Source organism: Puma concolor, chromosome D4 (genome assembly GCF_028749965.1).
Source record: "Puma concolor isolate L17-30 chromosome D4, mPumCon1.1.hap2, whole genome shotgun sequence".
Classification (NCBI taxonomy): Eukaryota; Metazoa; Chordata; class Mammalia; order Carnivora; family Felidae; genus Puma; species Puma concolor.
In genome coordinates this window covers 16825770-16846327 of record NC_141679.1, presented here as the reverse complement: position 1 = coordinate 16846327, position 20558 = coordinate 16825770, and the positions used below count along the sequence as shown (strand labels likewise).

General features: G+C 38.8%; 1 protein-coding gene across 4 annotated transcripts in view; it reads left to right on the top strand.

Annotated features, from left to right (window-relative positions):
• The window catches only part of TRPM6 (transient receptor potential cation channel subfamily M member 6), a 205034-nt gene that overhangs the window by 166143 nt on the left and 18333 nt on the right, over positions 1 to 20558 (top strand). For 2 of the 4 annotated variants that reach the window (XM_086685018.1, XM_086685019.1), the window contains 3 exons: positions 469 to 1604; positions 1788 to 1900; positions 6585 to 6830. In XM_086685018.1, the coding sequence (XP_086541144.1) occupies positions 469 to 1604; positions 1788 to 1900; positions 6585 to 6719 (1384 nt within the window). In that variant the 3' untranslated portion in view covers positions 6720 to 6830. Of the gene's footprint in view, positions 1 to 468; positions 1605 to 1787; positions 1901 to 6584; positions 6835 to 9991; positions 10084 to 11596; positions 11656 to 13213; positions 13240 to 17045; positions 17097 to 18567; positions 18634 to 20558 lie in introns of those variants that run through there. The other 2 variants (XM_086685020.1, XM_086685017.1) reach the window with 2 other exon arrangements.

Sequence of the window (20558 nt, the reverse complement as noted above, 5' to 3'; positions counted from 1 at the left end):
GTTGTTGTTTAAGATCTATAATTTTTTTTTCTAATTACATACTTGATTATTCTGTTCCTCTCATTCTGGCTTCTTCCTCGAGATCTTTTTTCTGTATCCAAAGTAATATAGGGCTTGTCAGTAGGAGATACTCAGATGTTTGTCATGAAAATTAATGAATATATTAATGAATACAATAGGGCTGATGGATAGAACAATTGGAGGGATAACTAGCTGGAAATGTGGTTCTGAAATGTTAGAAATAAGGGCTAGAAATACAGATTTGTAGTGTTTCCTCATTGGGGAGATAGTGGGAATTATAGGAGTGGGGGAGATCACCTGGGATGAGAAGGCAGAAGACTCACCTAACTTGGGGAAGCAGCTTAGGCTGAGGAGCCTCCTAAGGCAGGCTGTAGGATGGGAGAAGAACAAGGAAAGTTCTTCTTAGCTTAATGCGTTTATTGGTTTTCCCCCTCCCTTTACCATCAGGGTTACAGAGATGTACTTCCAGCTGAAAGAAATGAACGAAAAAGTGTCTTTTATAAAGGACTCCTTACTGTCCTTGGACAGCCAAGTGGGGCACCTGCAGGACCTCTCTGCCCTAACGGTGGATACCCTAAAAGTCCTTTCTGCTGTTGACACCTTACAAGAGGATGAGGCTCTCCTGGCCAACAGAAAGCATTCTACTTGCAGAAAACTTCCCCACAGCTGGAGCAATGTCATCTGTGCAGGGGTTCTAGGCAGCATGGAGATCTCTGGGGAGAAGAAATATCAGTATTATAGCATGCCTCCTTCTTTGCTGCGGAGCCTGGCCAGAGGTCAGCATACCCTGAGAGTACAGAGGGGACCCCTTCTTGAGATTACAGACATTCAGAGAAAGGCTTCAAATATAAGAGATGAGCAGGAAAAGCAAGACACAGAAACTAGTGTAGTTGCTTCTGGAGTGTCCCTTTACACACAAACACACCCAAAGCATGGCCAGTTTCTTCTGGTCCCCTCTTATCTAAAGCAAGTTCCTTTTTCTGAGGAAATTGACTTGCCCCTGTTCAGACCATCTATGGAAGCAGGTATAGATGTGATGGCAACTGAACAGGTCGCCCAGAATGAGGTCCCTGTTCATCTGACTTGGCAGACCCCAGGTATCTCAGCTCAGGGCTCAGTGGCTGAACCCAAGGAACAGTACGAGTCAATTGCTCACACACCAGCCAGAGAAGACAAGGGGGAGCAAGTTCCAGCCACTTTGATTTGCACACCAGCACCCACGCAAGTGACCTCCCTCCCTTCTCAAGCCGAAAGCATGCAAGTTGGAGGTGGATATGTGAACTGGGCATTTTCAGAAGGTGATGAAACTGGTGTGTTTAGCATCAAGAAAAAATGGCAAACCTGCCTGGCCTCCACTTGTAGCGGTGAGGAGAATGACCAATGCCAGAAGCAGATCCGGGTCAGATCCCTGTCTGATAACTCATCAAGCTTGGCCCAGAGTAGCGATTGCTCAGAAGTGGGACCATGGCTGCCGCCAAACACATCCTTTTGGATCAATCCTTTCCGCAGAGATAGGCCCTTGACTCGGAGTCATAGTTTGAGATTCCACAAGGAGGAGAAACTGAAGATCTGTAGGATTAAAAGTAAGAAGTGATTTTATTTTTGTTAAAAAATAAACTATTAAATTCTGTGCATGGCTATTATGTTTTAAAGGTCGATGATCTTTAACTACATCCTCATTCTCTCCATTCTCAGCTGTCTGTAAAACCAAATGGCTGCCTGTACAATCTTCTTAAACTTTTTCATGCAAATGCTTTCCTTTACAGATCTTTCAAGATCCTCAGAGATCAGGCAGTCAGCATGGATCAGGACAAAAATGCTAATCAAGGATAGGAGGTTGTCAAAGAAAAAGAAGAAAACACAAGGGCTACAGGTGCCAGTAAGTGTCTTTCATGTTATTGGCAGTAGAGGTAGTAGCCTATCTTTTTTTGGTTTCTCTTTATTGTAAAGTGCCAGGCCGCTAGAAAATAGCACTGTACTGGAAGGAGTGAAGATTTAAGAGTCATCAGAGTGGAAATGCCACAGCTCATTTATCAGCTCACATGCTGAAGGACACTTGTGTTATTTTCAGTTTTTGGCTATTCCAAACAAAGCTGTTATGAACATTTGTGCACAAGTCTTTGTGTGGACATATGTCTCAGTTTCTCTTTGGTAAATATTTAGGAGTGGAATGTCAGAGTCATATGGTGAGTATTTGTTTAATTTTAGAAGAAACTTCCAAACTGCTTTTCCAAGTGGCTGTGCCATTTTACATTCCCACCAGTTTCTGAGGAGCAGTTTATGAGTGTTTCGGTGGGGCACATTCTCACCAATCCTTAGTATGCCCCGTCTTTTTAATTTTAGCCGTCGTGGTGGCTGTGTCATGGTATCTCACAGTGATTTCATTTGCATTTCTGTGGCGACTAGTGCTGCAAAGTATCTTTCCACATGCTTATTTGACATCCATATATCTTTTTTTGGTCACCTGTCTGTTTAAATATGCTACTTAAAAAATTGGATTGTTGAGGGGCACCTGGCTGGCTCAGTCAGTAGAGCATGCAACTCTTGATCTTGGGGGGTCATGAGTTCAAGCCCCACCTTGGGCGTAGAGTTCCCTGAAAAAAAAATTGGGTTGTCTTATTATTAAGTTGTCAGAGTTTTTTTCTAGATATAAGCCCGTTGTTGGGTATATGTTTTATAAATATTTTCTCTTGGTGGCTTGCCTTTTGCTTTTTCATAAATGTACTTTGAAGTGCATACATTTTTTATTTTAATGAAGTCTCTTGCTTGTTTTTTTCAGTCTATACTTTTTGCATCATGTTTAAGAAAATTTGCAAAACCCAAGATCACTAAGATTTTCTCTCATGTTTTCTTCTAGAAGTTTCATAGTTTTTGCTCTTATATTAAGTTCTAGCCCACTTTGAGTTAATTTTTGTATATGGTGATAGGTAAGGATTGAGGTTCCTCCCTTTTTTCCTTTTTTCTCCCCCCTTTTCTTTCTTTGTCTCTTCTTTCTTCCCTTCCTTCCTTGAATATGGATATCAATTTTTTCTAGTATTTTCGGGTAAAAAGATTATATTTTTCCTATTGGGTTGCCTTGACACCTTTGTCAAAAATTAATTGGCCATGTGTGTTCATAATATGTGTAGATCTATTTCTGGATATATTCTGTTCCATTTACCTATATGTCTATCTTTATGATAATATTACAGTATATTGAATACTATAATTTTATATTAAATACTGAAATCACATAGTATAGGTCTGCTGAAGTTTTTCTTCCTTTTCAAAGGTTTTGTTTGTTTGTTGGCTATTCTAGTTTCTTTGTATTTCCACATATACTTAGAATCAGCTTGACAATTTTTACAGAGAAACTTGTTGGGGAGAGTAGAATTCTGTGAATCATCTTGGGGAGAATTGGCATCTTAACAGTGATGACTTTTCTGATCTATGAGCATGATATATCTATTTATTTAGATATTCCTTAATCTCTCTTGGCAGCATTTTATAGTTTTGGGTGTACAGTTCTTGCACATATTTTTAAAAATGTATCCATAAGTACTTAATATTTTTTATTTTATTATTAATGAAATTATAAAAAAATAATTTCTGATTATTTGGTGGTGGTATATACAAATATACTTTTAAGGGGCGCCTGGGTGGCGCAGTCGGTTGAGCGTCCGACTTCAGCCAGGTCACGATCTCGCGGTCCGTGAGTTCGAGCCCCGCGTCGGGCTCTGGGCTGATGGCTCAGAGCCTGGAGCCTGTTTCCGATTCTGTGTCTCCCTCTCTCTCTGCCCCTCCCCCGTTCATGCTCTGTCTCTCTCTGTCCCAAAAATAAATAAACGTTGAAAAAAAAAATTAAAAAAAATATATATACTTTTAAAATATTTATTTTATCTTACAATCTTGCTAAGCTTATTAATTTGAGTAGATTTGTTGCTTCTTCAGACTTTTCTATATAAATGATCATGTTATGTGCAAATGAAGATTGTTTTACTTTTCTTTCAAATCAGGATGTGTTTTATTTATTTTTCATGCCTTATTACACTGGCTAGAATCTCTAGTTATAGACTGAATAAAAGTGGTAAAAGCAGAGTCCATTCCTTGTCTCTGCTCTTAGGGGGAAAACATTTGGCTTTTATTAGTACATACAGTGTTAGCTGTAGCTTTTTATGTAGATGCCCTTTATCAAGTTAAAGAATTCCCTTCTGCACCTTGTTTTCTGAGAATTTTTATGTTAGTAGATCTCAGCATTTGTCAAGTGCTTTTTCTGCACCTATTTATATAAACAGATGGTTTTTCCTTCTTATTATGTTAATATAATTAATTATATTGATTAATTTTATAACATAGAATTACTATTTAGAATATTAAATCAACCTGGCTGCGATGAACCCTGCTTGATCATGATGTATTATCTTTTTTGTATGCTATATTTTGCTAAAATCTTAATAAGATTTTCTTGCATCTGTATTCTTGAAGAATATTTGTCTCTAGGTCTCTTTTCTTGTAATGTCTTTGGTTTTGGTATCAGGGTGATGCTGGGCTTACTGACTGAGTTGGGAAGTATTCTCTCTTCAGTTTTCTAGGTGAGTTTGTATAGAATTGATACTATTTCAACTTTTATTATTTGGTAGAATTAACCAATGAAACCATCTTTGTGGGAAAGATTTTAGCTACAAATTCAATTTCTGTAATAGAGGGCTATTCAGGCTATCTGATTCATCTGGAGTTTGCTTTATTTGTTTGTCTCTTTCAAGGAATTTGTCCATTTCATCTAAGTTGTTGAATTTATTGGCATTATAGTATTATAATATTCTTTTATTATCCCTTTATTGTCTAGGAGGTCCGTAGTGACATCGCTTCTCTCATTTGTCATATTTGAAATTTGTGTTTTTCTCTTTTCATTTCGATCAGTCTGGCTACTGGTTTATCTGCTTTATTGATCTTTTCAAAGAACCAGTTCTTGTTTTCATTGATTTTCTCTGACTACTATTCCATTGATTTCTGCTCTTTATTATTTTTTTTTTTGTTCTGTTTACTTTGGGTGTAATTTGCTTTTTTCTCCCCCCTAGTTTGTTAAGAAAGAAGCTTTGGTCATTGATTTGAGACTGTCTTTTAATACAGGTACTTAGTGGTATAAAATCCCCTTTAACCATTGTTTTAACTATATCCCACAAATTCCAATATGTTATGTTCATATTTTCACATTTTATTAGTGAATCTTTTTATTATTAGGAAGTCTTACTTCTGAGTTAGCATTCCATAGGACTTCACCTTTCCTGATCTTAATGTTCTGCCTCATTTTTCTGTATAATAATCTGGATGCATTTTTAAAAGCACCTAGGCTCTTTTTAGAATGAGAAGCTAAAGCAAAGAGATAAGTATAAAGACAATTATGTAAAATTACCTTTTGCAAGGAGAGATTTAGCTTGGTAAAGATGACTCTTCTTTCAGGGAAAATGCTATGAGTTGCTGGAATCTTACGAAATATGAATTTGGTAGATTTATTTTTTGCAATGATTAAAATGACCAGAATTTAACTAGAAATTGCAACTGGGCTCAGGTACTAATAACTTGCATTTGTTTATTTCTTTGTATTTGTCAATATACCTCATTTCTTCTCTGTCTCTGGTTAGTACATAAGGCAGCCACTATTGTTGGCTACCTGTTATTTTTTTAAAATTTATTTTAAATGTTTTATTTATTTTTGACAGAGAGAGAGAGAGAGAGAGGGAGAGGGAGAGAGAGAATGAGACAGAGCATGAGCAGGGGAGGGACAGAGAGAGAGGGAGACATAGAAACTGAAGCAGGCTCCAGGCTCTGAGCTGTCAGCAGAGAGCCTGATATGGGGCTCGAAACCATGAACCATGAGATCATGACCTGAGCCGAAGTCAGATGCTTAACCGACTGAGCCACCCAGGCGCCTCTTGGCTACCTGTTATTTTAATGACAAAGGGAATGGGACTCACAGACATTTGTCCAAGTTCATGTAATGGACTCTCTACTGACTGAGCCAGCCAGGCACCCTTCAGGTTCACAAAACTGCTAAGTGACGAATCTAGTGTTCCAACACAAGCTCTTTTTAGATCCAAGCCTTATTTTATTTTATTTTGTTTTATTTTATTATTTTATTTTATTTATTATTTTTTTGCTCTGTGCCAGTGGTTCTTAAATTGTGGTCTCCTATCAGCAGTATTAGCGTTACCTGGAAACTTATCAGACATTCAAATCCTTTCTCCCTCTAGACCTACTGAATCACAGATCTTGGAGGTAGGACCCAGTGATCTGTGGTTTAGCATAGGCTTGAGTGATTCTGATTTACACTCAAGTTTGACAACTGCTGCCCCCCCCCCCCCCCCCCAGTTCTCTGTCATGGCCACAAATAGTAGTTACATGGGTGCTTATGTCCTGCCAGCATGACTGATAGGAGTTTTCAAAGATTTCCAGGTGATTCTAAAATGTGAAGCCAATGTTAACAACCACTGCTGCTCACCATAGTACCTCTCTGAGTCACATTAATGACTCAAAATGTTTTCAGATTAATGTCACTATGTTCCAACAAGTGTCTTTCCCTCCAGGTCATAATGGTCGATACCTGCTCCCCAAACGACCAGTTGAATTCCGAGCCAGGAGAAAGTAACATCTCAGAAGAAGAGGAGTACAGCAAGAACTGGCTTACGGTGTCCAAATATAGTCCAAATATAAGTATGTAACAGTCTTGACTCTAGTAGGAGTTTCCTCACACTACCCGCAGACCAGTGGTGGTCCCTAATGTTCTAAGTGGAGATGAGAGAATGAGAGGGTGGCAACACCCATTTAGGAGAATAGCTCTTTTCGATTTTTAACTTTTATGAAAAGGACAAAATTTCCATTCATTTAATGGAATAGTTGTTGCGATCCAGAAAAGAAAAATTAAGGAGTAGGTAGTCTCATACTCAGAGCTGTTAAACCTGGCTCAGAGACTGTACTTCAGTCTGCTGTATGGAGTGAGGGGTTGTCTAATGTTATAAATTCTTCAGGTTCATGAGAGGTTGATATGGACCCTTGCACAGAACTCAGTGGGATGACTTATTATTACTGCTGTCATACAGCATTTAATCCATGGGCAAGTATCTCTTAATGGAGTTTGTAGAGGAGAAAAGATGAATCAACAGGCTACAAATGAAAACTATGAGGCAGGCAGAGAATGTGAAATAAGGCTGGACAGGTAAAATGAAGGCAGATTATGAACAGAATCGGTAGCAATGATCAGAACTTGGAACTTCCTGCATTACACACTAAGAGACCCTTGTTAATTCTTTCACACATTTGAGGTTTATTCTTTTTTAAGCAAAGCCCGGTGCTAAATGTTTGACAGGCAGCCCTCCGTGTAGGGATGCAGGGACCCGGGTTCCACCATGTTGTAGCTCTGTCATGTTCAACACAGGGCTCCCAAGATCTCTGTGGGGCACCTCCATGGCTACCATGGCAAGATGAAATGCAGTTGTCACCCATATTTTGTTTATCCATTCATCCATCAATGGACACGTGGGTTGTTCCACCTCTTAGCTACTGTGAATAATGCTGTTATGAACATGGGTGTGCAAATATCTTCTTTGACGCGGCGTCTTCTGTACCTTTAGTTATGGAGTTTGTTCTGATGGTCTTCGGGTCAATTTCTGGGGTATTTAGGGTGATTTGGTAGTTATCTAGTTGTGTCCGTGGGAAGAGGCGAGCCGAGGGTCCTCCTACTCTGCTGCCGTCTTCCTCACACTCCCTTTTACTAATTTTTAAACAGAAGGAACTGTGTGACCCAGGACTCATACAGATTTAAAATTACTTGAAAGACTAAACTTAAGGTACAAATAGATACTGTCTTGAAATCTTTGGTATTATGCTTCTTTAAAAACCTTGCTTTGTCCTATGGTTAGTTGTTTTCAACCACAGGGCTATTTTCTATACCTCCTACCTCTCTTCCCTGGGACATTTGACAATGTCTAAGGATATTTTTGGTTGTCACCAGTAAGGAAGGTGCAGGTACTCTTGACATCTGGTGGGTAGAAGCCAGGGATGCTGCTAAAAATCCTACAATGCATGGGACAGTCTCTCTGCTCCTGACAAGGAATCATCCGGCCCCAAATACTGGTGGATGAGAAACCTTGGTTTATATTTTAAAATACTCAATTGTCTACTAACTCACTGAGAATCAAGTGGACTCCAGCTGAAAGAGATATTAGAAATTATTCAGAACTCCCTTCATCTACAAATATGACTCAAAAAAATATATATATTTGATATTATATATATATCTTATTTGATATTATATATGTAGTATGCAAGATAAAATATTTTATATTTATTATGTATTATACTTTTTATGAATAGTCTAACCGATATTTAAATTATTATGTCTTTCTTAAATTATTCAAGTTCTTTTTTCATTGAGATGTAATTGACCTATGTAACATTGTATTCGTTTTATGTGTACAATGTAATGATTTGGCATACATATATATTGTGAAATGTTTACTACAACAAGTTGAATTAACATTACTTTACATAGTTACACTTGTTTTCCTTGTAATGAGAACTTTTTAAGATCTCTTCTCTCAGCAACTTTCAAATACACAATACAGTGTTGTTAACTACAGTCATCACACTACACACTACCTCCCCAGGGCTTACTTTTATTACAGCCGAAAGTCTGAACCTTGGGATCACCCCCCGCCCCCACCCATTCCACTCACTCCCCTCCCCAAGTTATTTAAGTTATTTCCATTGAATTTCAACTAGAGAAAGATGCAGGTAGCAAGAGGGTTCTGGAAAAGAATCTCGAGTCCAGTGATCAGAAAGGAAGACAAGATGTAGGGAAATAGGCTGAGTCCGTGTGTCTAGTTAATCTGACGTTTACGGAGATTTGGTTAATCTGAATTAAGAATCTTTTCTTTTTTTTTTTTTTTTTTGAAATGTGTCCGTGTTAAGCATTAATTGAAAAAGAATTTAAAAAAAAATTGAGGGTTGGGTGATACCCTGTCAGCTCTCTTTAAATACAAGCTCTCGTTAAATACAAAAAGAAAAGTTCTGAGGAATTTAGCTATGAAAATGAAAAGTCTATTTTTAAGTTTTCCTATAGGTATTTTAATTTTAATGTATTCTAATACATTGAAACCATATTGATCATAATTTTATGATATTACAAAAATATCACGTATGACATTTTATGATTTTTTTCCAATGGGTTTTTTGCACTTTGTGTGTGTGTGTGTGTGTGTGTGTGTGTGTGTGTGTGTGTGTGTGTATTTTCAGCATAAAATCATTAGGGGAGAAAATTACAACTGTTTTCTCCTACATTTAGCGAGGGACTCCCAAGCATTATTCTCAGAATTAATCCAATCCAATAATTAAATTATTATTGGATACCTACTATATGCCAGTGACTCTGCAGGTATCAGTGTAAAACATAATGACAATAATGATCCTTGTAATGTGTTTTTAAGAGAGAGATGATAATTAAACCTATCTGCTGGCATTCTTTGCTATCTTTTGTTTTTGTTTCATTTTATTTTTTTAAGTGGCCTACTATGATGCTTGATGCAGTTGTTAAGGAAGGATTCCTAACAATTTGGAATGAAAATTCCATGTGTTTTAAATAAAGCATGGACAATAGGGTACAGGAGAAGGTGAGTTTTAAAAAAAAAATTGCTAAATGTTTTATTTTGTAGGAGGACAAGTCATGGATCATTTAATTCTTGACTTTGATAGAGAGCATACATTATTATAAATGTAAAAGAAACTACTGACAAATAGAAATACTGTAGAATATATAGCTTTCAACCATTTGAGAAAAAAGGGACAAAAGAATCTTGGTAACACTTGCTAAATAGAGAAAAAAAAACATGTTCAAATTTAGATGAACGTACTATGTTCAGATCTTTCTATTTAGGGATGTAATTTGAATGTAACACATTTTGATGTATTCTCTATTTTTTTTCTTCCTTTTAACAAGGTCTAGAACCCCCTATATATCAGAAAATGAAAACTAAAGAAATTGAACGGCATGCTGTACAAGTCAGTGATTATCTAAAGCAGTCTCAAGAGGTAAAAACATCTTATTCGATATTTAAAAAATGTGTGCACACGCTCTCTAACTCCTTGACTGTGTCTGTTTTACCTTTATGCCCCATAATTGGCTTCCTCTTTTTATTGGTATTACATTTAAATCTTTGCTTTGAATATATGCTCAGGTTGTTCACTCTGCCCCCAACCCCTGCCATTCTTTCCTTCTTCTCCATTCAATGTATCTGTCCATCCAGTAATTTATCCTGGGCGTTTTTAACATGAAAGATAAATAATTCAGGAATTTTTGTAATTGTTTTGAAATACATGAATGTTGCCACGTGGAAGAAAAATAAGGTATTTTCAATACGCTTTAAAAGGTGGAGCTAGAGTCAACATATAGAAGGTACTGGGAGGCAGATTTCAGCCCACTCTGAGGAGGAATTTTTAGCAATTGGAGCTTTCTAAGGATGGAATGGTTTATTTCTGGAGGCAGTAAGTTCCTTACTGAGTGTGGTTAGTCAACCAGGCTGAGCAAACATTTTTGCAGATGTGTTGGGGCGGGGGGGGGGGGGATTTGGGTGTTGAGGGGTAAAGGGCCCTTTGTCTTTCTCCAACACTGAGGTTCTCTGATTGTGGTCTTGTGTTTCTCACATCTGCCGATATGTTTCTGTTTTACTACCATCCACCATGTGGGAAGTGTGATCTCGTTAGACTAATGCAAGAAATCTAATTTTGCTCTTGGTTTGCATGTCATTTCTATGAACTTGGGAACCGTATCCACAATACCTGTAGGAATGTATGCTAATGAGCTCATGAATGTAATTTGTAGAAGGTTTTGAAAATAAAACGTAAGACTGCTTGGAGGTAGGTGATTGGAGGCAAGAACATGCCTGCCATATCAAATCCTACTTTGCTACTTCCTGGGTTTCAGAGCTACGTATATTAATTAACCTCTGAGCTCTGTTAGCTATGTCTCTAAAATGGGGTTAATGCCATTCTTATGAGATTATTAGCAGTGGATAACAAAAATAACACCAGTGGAAACACCTAGAGTAATGCCTGGAGCGTACCAGGTTTCAAGAAGTAATAGATGAATCTAAGTAGAAAATAGAATGATTAAGTTCAAGGTAATGTTATTCTAAATAATCATAAACTGAAACAATAATATCCTGATAGAAGACGTAATGATGTAATGATTGACGTTTCTTGTCAATTTCAACCTTCGTTCCTTCTTCCACGTCATTGACCCTTCACTCTCATTTCTGTGAAAACCTTTAATACATTACATTCTCTCTACGATGTCCCCACAAAAATAATTTCATTCTGCTTAAGTCAGTCAACACATTGAGTTATTCAGATATTGTGCTAACATTATGCATCTTTCTAACTTGAATTTAGTGCATCCAGTAAAAGGGAAGTATTGAGCTAGAGAATGGGGGGGGGGGCGGTAAAGAACTATGCCCTCCAAGGCATGTGTATTGCAAATGTATTACCAGAAGCTTGGTAAGGAGAATGCTGGGTGAATGTGCAATGACCTTTCCCTTCCACTCAGGATCTGAGCAAAAACTCCTTGTGGAACTCCAGGAGCACCAGCTTCAATAGGAACTCCCTGTGAGTATTTCTAAATGTATGTTTTTAAAGCATCTTTGGCTTCTTTTTTCTTTAACATGATTGGGAACAAAGGTTTCATCGGGTCAGGAAAAGAGGGGGAAAAACGTGTTTGCAATGATAGTATTTTTCTCTTGGTGCAAGAAGGAAAATCACTTATTCTCAAGTTTTCCCATTTCTGGCACTACGATCTCACCTCAGTGCCTTTTAAGAATATAATGAAACACATATTACCACAGCAGATTAAACATTTGCCTTTTCAGTGTCAAAAAAAGCACACGCAGAATAATGAGTATCCTAACTTCTCTGACAGATAAGATTGTGAAATTTGCGTTCAAGAGTAAGGACAAATCTGTCTGGCCTAAAGAAAAAGACTGAAAACCTGGTAGTTTTCTCTTTAGATTTTTTTTTTCAGATTGTTAATTTTAGTTTATGAGGTTTATCATTTTTATTTTTGGTTTCTCATGAACATCCTAAGTGTCTATCAAAGCAGTAACTCTTTGAGAAGGATGGAGACGTAGCAAAGGGAAGATAGGGGTCGGAAGAGAGAGAGAGAGAAAGAGAGAGAGAGAGAGAGAGAGAGAGAGAGAGAGAGAGAGAGAGAGGAGATAGAGAAGTCACATGGGTGTAGGCTTGAGTATTTTCCTGGAATTTTATTTATTCCGAGAAATAAAGTTTGAAAACCAGCCAAGCAAAATTATTGTATTTCATTTGTAGTGTTTTCTGGACTTCTCTAGTTACATCATCAAATTGTCTGTACAGCTGGGGGAACAGAATTCTAAACCATCTAACGTGTGAAGGCCAGTTGATCCTAAGCACTGGAATGTGACTTGCAGTTTTCAGCCAGCACTATTTGAGATGGCCTTTTTTTCTGGAACTGCCATCAAGGTCTCTGTGTGCAAGTCTGCCTTTAGACTCCAAGTGCACATGACTTTCTCCTCCCAGAGGTTCAGTAGTTTGTGCTCATGCAGAGTACTGGGTTATTGCAGCATGAAATTAAACAATAATTGTAATTGTACTTTCTTCCCTAAGGACCTTCAATACTGGAGATATTCTTTGAATGCGTCTATTCAGACTTGCCTGTGGCCACTTGTGCACTTGAGCAGGGCAAGTAACAATTTACAGAGAGTTAATTTCAGTCCATGAACATTTAGGGGCCACGTGGGCTAATGAAACTGATTTGTAGGCTTGTCCGGAGACATTCACAGACTCATTTGTAGGCATCTGCTTTGCATAGTTCAGGAACCCTTTAGTTTAATTGATCCAGAACAACACAAACACAGTGAAGTCTTATATTGGTTAGCTTAGAGCGTGTGCAGTAAATGAATCACACACATATGTGGTATTCATTTTTCTATGAAAACAATCGCAGGGTTGCAAACCATTTCTCTATTGATAGAGATAGGGGTCAAACGACACGTCTGTCAAAGAAAACACACACACACACATACATATATATAGACATATAGACTCTGTATTGTTACTATTGCACATACTTTTCCTTTTTCTGGTCATTGACAGATTTAAAGAATTATCTAAACAATTTTCGTTTTTCAAACAGGTTGAGAAGTTCAAATGGAGTTGACAGTAAGTTTTTATATTTAAACATGTTATTTTTCATTTTATTCATGGTGAAGTTCACTGCCCTGCTGAGATTTTTGTAGGTCCTGAAGTTCTATTTATGATTTTGCCTATTACACGAAGTAGAAAGTTCAGTAGATAAGTAGAAAGTTGATTGTCTTTCTCTACATAAATCAGGATTGATGTATGGTTTAAAGTTTTCTTTTGAACTGCCTATTTTTGATAGTGATTTTCCAATTTCCTCTGTGAGTGAGAGTGTTTCCACTGAGCTCATTTCAACTGTTCAACAACTCTTCCTGTCAATTAATGAGCTTTTACATATAGCTCATTAAGAGCTATTCATCTTATATGTGGATACCCTTTCCGTATGGTTCCTGTAGGACTCTGTGCCCCAAGTGGCTGCGTAGGGCTAGGTCATGGGAGACAACTCCCTAGCAAAACCACTCTCAAGGCTGTTCTCAAACTTCACCACAGCCTACAAGCTCCTTTCTTGACCTCTTGATGCAGATGGGGTTCCTTCTCTTCCACGGCCTTGTTCCATCCCACTTTCTCTGGTTTTCAGTAGCTCTTCAAGTTGCTTCCTTCTCCTTCAACTGCGTACATATTTAAGTCATTTTCTGTACCAAAGAAACAATAACTGTTTTCTTGATGTTACCGAGCTTCCAAACTGCCACTCCTATCCACCTTGAAATTAATGAGAAAGCATTAGCATCTGCTCTGCATAGTGCCTGTCCCCACCACTCTACTGAAGCTGCGTTCTAGATGCCAAATCACACAACATTTTTTTTTTTTTTTTTTTTTTTTTTAGTCTTCATGGAACTTGCAGCATTTGATGTTGACCATTTTATCCATTTTCAAAGTTTCTTGGAGGCTGTTCTTCCTGGGCTATTAATTGTATTACTTTATTGCCTGGCGTTTCCGATCACTTACTCTTCCTTTGCCCAAACTGGGCCTCTTACTCATGTATACTGCCTTTCCCAGCCCACTCCTCTTAGCCATCAACTTTGTTTTCTAACTCCGTACTACCCCCGCCTCCCTCCCCCCATCCTTAGAAGGTGTCTGTTTTGCCCTACCCCACTGCTTCTGCCTTACAGCCTCTAACATTTATTTTCCTAAGTAAAAAAGTTTTGCCCTTTATTTCATGTTAGCATGCTGGTGGTTTCTCTCCCTTTGCACCTTCCCGTGTTCACCCTGGAATTACCTTCTGAAAGATGAACCGTCACTTATGTCGAAGCTTCCAGGGACTTCCCGTTACCTACAGGATTGGCTGCAAATTCCTTAGTCCTTCTCAGTGCTTTCGACAACCTGGCCCTCATCCAAATTTCCAGGCTCAAGTTCATTCTTTAGGTCAACATTTCTGCCACATAGAATATGACCACCTTCCTATGCACCCCTCCACTTGAGCATCTAGAAGACATCTCAGGCAAAATACACTCTCTCCTTCCTCACTCATCTCTGGAAATGACAACTCCATCCTTCCAGTTGCTGAGGTCAAAGTCTCGCCATCGTATTTCACTCCTGTTTTCCCACATCCCCGCTTCCAACCCATCCCTCAAAGTGTATCAAGAATCTGATCACTTTGCTATCCCCACGTACCAGTCTTCATCTTGATCCTGGGTTACAGGATGGCCTCCAAACTATTGCTCTCTGACAGTCAATTTCCAGAGTGTAGCCAGAATAACCCTTTTAAACTGAGATTCTAATCAAGTCACTCTTCTGCTCCAATGGCATCTCATCACACTCTGTAAACTCGAAGTCCAAACAGGCTCTAAAGGCCCTACTGATCTGCTGCCCCTCCTCCCACTCTCCAAACCCGTTTCCTCTCAGCACAGTCCACTCTGGCCACATTCCCTATGGTCCTGCTTCTGGGCATTTGCACTTGCTGTCGCCTCTACCTGGAATATTTTTCGTTTTGCCATATGACTATCCCTCTCTTCCTTCACGTCTCTGCTCACATTTTACCTTACCACAGAGGCCTTGCCTTTGCCACCCTTAAAATAATAGCCTCCCTGTCTCCCACACTTTCTAACCCTGTAGCTTGAATGTATGTAATACTGTATGCACTATGTATTTACTTGTTTATTTATTTTCCTTTTACTAGAATGTAGCCAGAGATTTTATCTGTTTTTTCTTTTTCTTTTGTTTTTGTTTCTTTTTTTTTTGTTGTTGTTTTTTTTTTTTGTTTTTACTGCTCCTCTCTCAAGCACATGGTAGGTGTGGAATAAATATGTTTTGAATGAATGTGAACAGTTCCTTCCCACAGTTCCTTAAATGGTGGAGCCAGAACTGAAACTCAGCTTTCTCAGATTCAGATGTCCATACTCTTGAAGAATATCACATTGGCATGCCTGGGTGGCTCAGTCGGTTAAGTGTCTGACTTCGTTTCAGCCCAGGTCATTGCCTTATGGTTTGTGAGTTCGAGCCCCGCAAAGGGCCCCATGCTGATAGTGTGGAGCCTGCTTGGGATTCTCTCTCTCTCTCTCTCTCTCTCTGTCTCTCTCTCTCTGTGTGTCCCTCCCTCACCTGTGTGTGCTCTCTCCCTCTCAAAATAAATTTAAAAATTAAATCAAAAAAAGAATATCACATCGAGGAGCTCCTGGGTGGCTCAGTCGCTTGAGTGTCTGACTTCTGATTTTGGCTCAGGTCATGGTCTCAGGGTTGTGGGATCAAGCCCGTATCAGGCTCCGTGCTGAGCGTGATTTGCTCTCTCTCTCTCTCTGCCCCTCTCCCCCACTTGCATTCCCTTTCTCTCTCTCTCTCTCTCAAAAAAAAAGAGTATCACATTGCTTGTCTATGAAGGTTCCATAAGTCTCTGTATACACCTCTATTACGTTACTTAGCCAACCGTGTTGTGACCATAGTTTACGTGTCTTTTGCTCTCAGTATTTCACAGTTTCTTTTTTCAAGGGCAGAAGCCATAACTTATTCACATCTGTCTTGCCCAGCATGACCTATAGTGGCAGCTGAACACTTTTTAATTTTTATTATTGAGTGAACTGAGAAAGAAAGAAAGTCTTTTCTTTGCTGATGTTACTTTTTACTAAGCACCCCCAGAGGAGGGGATTTTTGTTCCTTTCCTTATCCAGCAACAAGAAGCCAGAGACATCTGTGAAATTGGGCTCATTATGCTGCTTACTCTACTAGGTATAAAGAAGTTGCCACCGTGAGACTAAAGTTCTCCAGTTTAATTTTAATTTTATGAAATGGCAAAACTGTTGCAAAGGATTTCTCTAGAGCCTTGTAATTTAGGACCTGAGAAGGTAGAAGGGAACCAGTTAAACTTGCGGGAGGTGTTCCCAACAAAGAAGTGCCTTGGCATCGTGTTCTCCACCCACTTCTTTGTTTCTGGTGTATGCCTCTTAATTTGTTTTCATCAGTTTGTTGTCATTTTAGGTCAGTGAAGTGGACTGCTAATAACTTGGTATTAATAATGTCTTTATATGGGCACTGCGTCTTGGTGGGAGCTCAGAGAATTGTGCTCTGGGGATGTCATGAAGCGTGATGGGCAGCTGAGTGTCTTCCACAACCCAGAGGTGTAATTGGTTCAGAGGAAATACATCTTTGAGGCTAATATTACCTGTCTTTCTCCAATTCCCTATATAAACATGTTTGGAGATATTACATTGATGATTGGAAGCTGTCAGGATACCATGCCCAATAACGTGGTTAAAGGATATTAGGCCATCTTTCTCAAAGACTGAGAAGCCATTGTGATTAACCTGTTCAATAATAACTCTGAAGGCAATATATTCATAAGCATGTATTTATCACCAGCCACGTAATTAAAATGCCAATCTTCTCTACAATTTCAGAGATCTCAGCCTCCTTAAAAAGCCCTCAAGAGCCTCACCATCATTATTCAGGTAGGACACGTGCACCTAGACATGTCAACTGAGCTAAACGTCTGTGATTCTGCACTTGTGAACAGGAGTATTGATGAATTTTGAAGTATTGATACGACTCCCAACAAGATGTTATTCACTCTCATGAGAAGAGCATTCAGATTTCTTATCTTGCCATTTACTTGGGAAAACAAGTTGTTAGGATTTAAGAGAATATGGAGTTAAAAAGCATTTTTGTCTGTATTTGCAAGTTCCAAATGGTGAAGGAGAAGGGTGACCTTGAGATTTAAAAAGTCCTTACAAGTCCGAAGCCAGAGATCTCCATATTTTGGATGGGGCCTAAAACTAGCTCTTTGAAGGAGGATTTTATACCCTCCCTGGCTCTCAAGTGAACATAACCACTGAATGAATGCCAACCCCACTGAGTAAGTTCAACAAAGACATCTTACAAGGATGTTATTAAACAAGATGTCAAGGGTCTTGACTCTCATAAGCAACATTGCTTCACAGTGCTTCAGTTGTCTTTCTTTCAGAGTGGGAATAATTGTACTTGCCCTTCCTGAGGAACAATCTGCCAAAGGGCTAGTAAGAATTAAGAGGGAAACACTTTGAAATGCAAAGCGATGTAACAACCAACTGGACTTGTGCCATTGGTTGGTCTTCTGCATGTCATTGCTGTCAGCATTGGATGAGATGATACACAGGCAAGCCTTTTACACAGTCTTTTTTACACAGCTCAGCACATGAGTGAGAGTTTATTGGTGTGACAGTTACCGTTACTATCATATCAAGGTCATGTGTTCAAGGTCCACTAATAGACTGCCTTTTCCTAAATTCTCCTCTGTAGTGAATAGTGTTTCAGTGGATTCCAGACTCCACATTCTAGGCTCTTATAACTGGGTCTTTCAGCTCAGCAGTAATAATCCAATATTTTGACTCCAGCTGTCAACTCTAGAAAGTCTGGTGAAGAATACTGGAACTCATATTGACTCTGATCTGTTAGGATACGGCTCTTAACAGGAAAATGCAGATCACTTGCTTCTAATTAAAACTGGTCTTCAGTTCTCTCTGGGAAAAGAAGGTGAACTGTGCAAAGTCAACAGTAGATGTCCCCACAGTCCACTGTGCATTAGATTTGCTCTGGAAAAGACCGACCAGAGAAGGAAGACCACAGAATGCTCTCTAAAGGAAAGTTCCACATATGTATGGATTAGTCTCTGATTTGATGTTCGGGAGAGTGGAAGTGATAGCCCTACCTCGGACGATGTTATGTAATCTCATATAGTTCGTAAGACTGGGGTATACTTCCTGTTGAAGGCATAGTTTCTTTTTAAAACTGGGTTGTGGATAATATTTTTGATGAGAGCAAAAGTGAGGGGTCTTTGAAATGAACATTTTCTGTGTTATATGAGTAGATTGATGTGGGGGAGGCTTGCTGTGCATTCAATCCACTGACGCATACTTAAAATAGTAAATCTCTTTTTGTTTGCAGCCATTGAAAGGAATAATTTAATGAGGCTTTCTCAGACTATACCATTTACACCAATCCAACTGTTTGGTGAGTGCCATTTCTACCTTCTTGAGGCCGTGCCAGGGCAGAGGCGTAACATCTGAGAAGCAGAAACCATTTTGCATCGTTTTAGCTGAAGATTTTGCTTTGCTAGTGGTTGCGGTTTAGTGAGACTAATTTCCTAAAACGGAAATTCTTGTTAACTGCCTAGCCAGCATCTAGGGTCAAAATCTAATGCTGTAGGGATGGGACCGATAATGAGCAGCAGTTGGGAAAAAAGCAATAATGTTGCACCTGGCATTCACTGACGTAAGGCTGGAAGAAGGAGAGAAAAGAACCATCCGACCATGTGTAATAAACCCAGAAGAAAGAGATAAATGTCAATACGGTAAAAACTAACAGGCATCTGAAGGGAAATGCTTTGCGTATTGTTTTTTTGTTTGTTTTGTTTCATGTAAACTAATTGCTCTTAGCTCAGAGAGTAAATGTCACTTTTAAAGGCTGAAGTAGTAAGGAAAAACAAGCTCGCATTAAGCCAAGACTGTCCAGCCAGCTGACAATGTAACAACTCTGTCCTAGATCTTAGTTCTCTTCATATGGGGACAGATCAGGTGGCTTCTGATCAGGGACGCAAAAGCCTTCTCCTTCCTCATGACTCCATGGCTAGTTCTGCAACTTAGGAGCTCTGCTCTAAATCCTCTAAGTATTTAAGTGTTTAGAAGTCTAAACAGACCATCCGTGGTGTTTATCTGGGTACCAACAATAAGTATTCGAATTATTTATTGAGTATTGAATAAGAATTACCTAGACATAATTTTTTGGTAAGCAATCCAATGCAAGAGTGAGTAAATAGATTCCTTTCTTGGGAAATCAGTATCGTGTTAGCAACAAAACAAAACAAAACAAAACAAAATGGGCATTTAGAGCAGAGGTATAAGGAGAAAATCAAGCGCAGGTTGGGCAGAAACTGTGTCAAGAATATGTTCCTTCTGTTATGAAGCATTAAACACTGTATTAGGTGGAGTCTAGGACTCCTAATACAGGAACACTGTATTAGGTTCCATTAAAAGTGGAAGTTATCTAGCAGTTATAAAGAGCATTTTGTGTCTAAAATCTATTAAGTGAGCTTGACTTGGTATCTGAGGTTCTAGTTCACGTTGGTGAAGTTAACATATTTAATCTTTACAGCCACCCAGTGAGGTGAGCATTATTTTCACCATCATTTTACTGCTGAGGAAAGTGAGGCTTTCAGGAACTTGTCTAAGGGCACAAAGGAAGGAGGGGGAGGCTCTGGGATATGACCTTGGTGCTAACTCTAGCTGTGTTTAAACCATGAGTTCTCAGTGAGGGTAACATCACCCCTAAGGGAGCAGAAACTTCTTTTTATGTATAAAGCACGGGTATCTCTATCTCTATATCTGTATATATCTGTATATGTATGTATATATGTATGTATATTTCTATGTATATATTGTATATACATGCCATTATATATATACGTATATACGTATACACACACACACACAAACACACACACACGTACAGTACATGCATGTATCAGTACATGTACATACACACGGTGTATTTTTAGTATTAAAATGTCATGGAAGGGGGAATTAGGGAAAAAAATCTAATAAGGCTTTAAAGGGGATGGTAATGAAAACACAGGATTAAACTATCTCTTTGGAAGTATTTGTATTTAACAAAAGAAGCATAGCTCTGCTACTTTGCTTTTCGTTTTGTCTGGTTGTAGTTTATAATAAGAACAATTTAATTCTTACATATCAGCCGATGCTTTGTCCCTTCCTCCTCCCTCCCTCTCTCTACCCCTGGCCTTTATGAGACACTAATGTGGCCAAAATCCATGCTTCTGTTCTGTACTTGTTCCTGCAGAGGTGAAATTCCCATTCTCTTCTGTTCATTGGGAAACGGAATGAATTCTGAGTTGTTATTTGGGACGCCGTCCCTGTCAG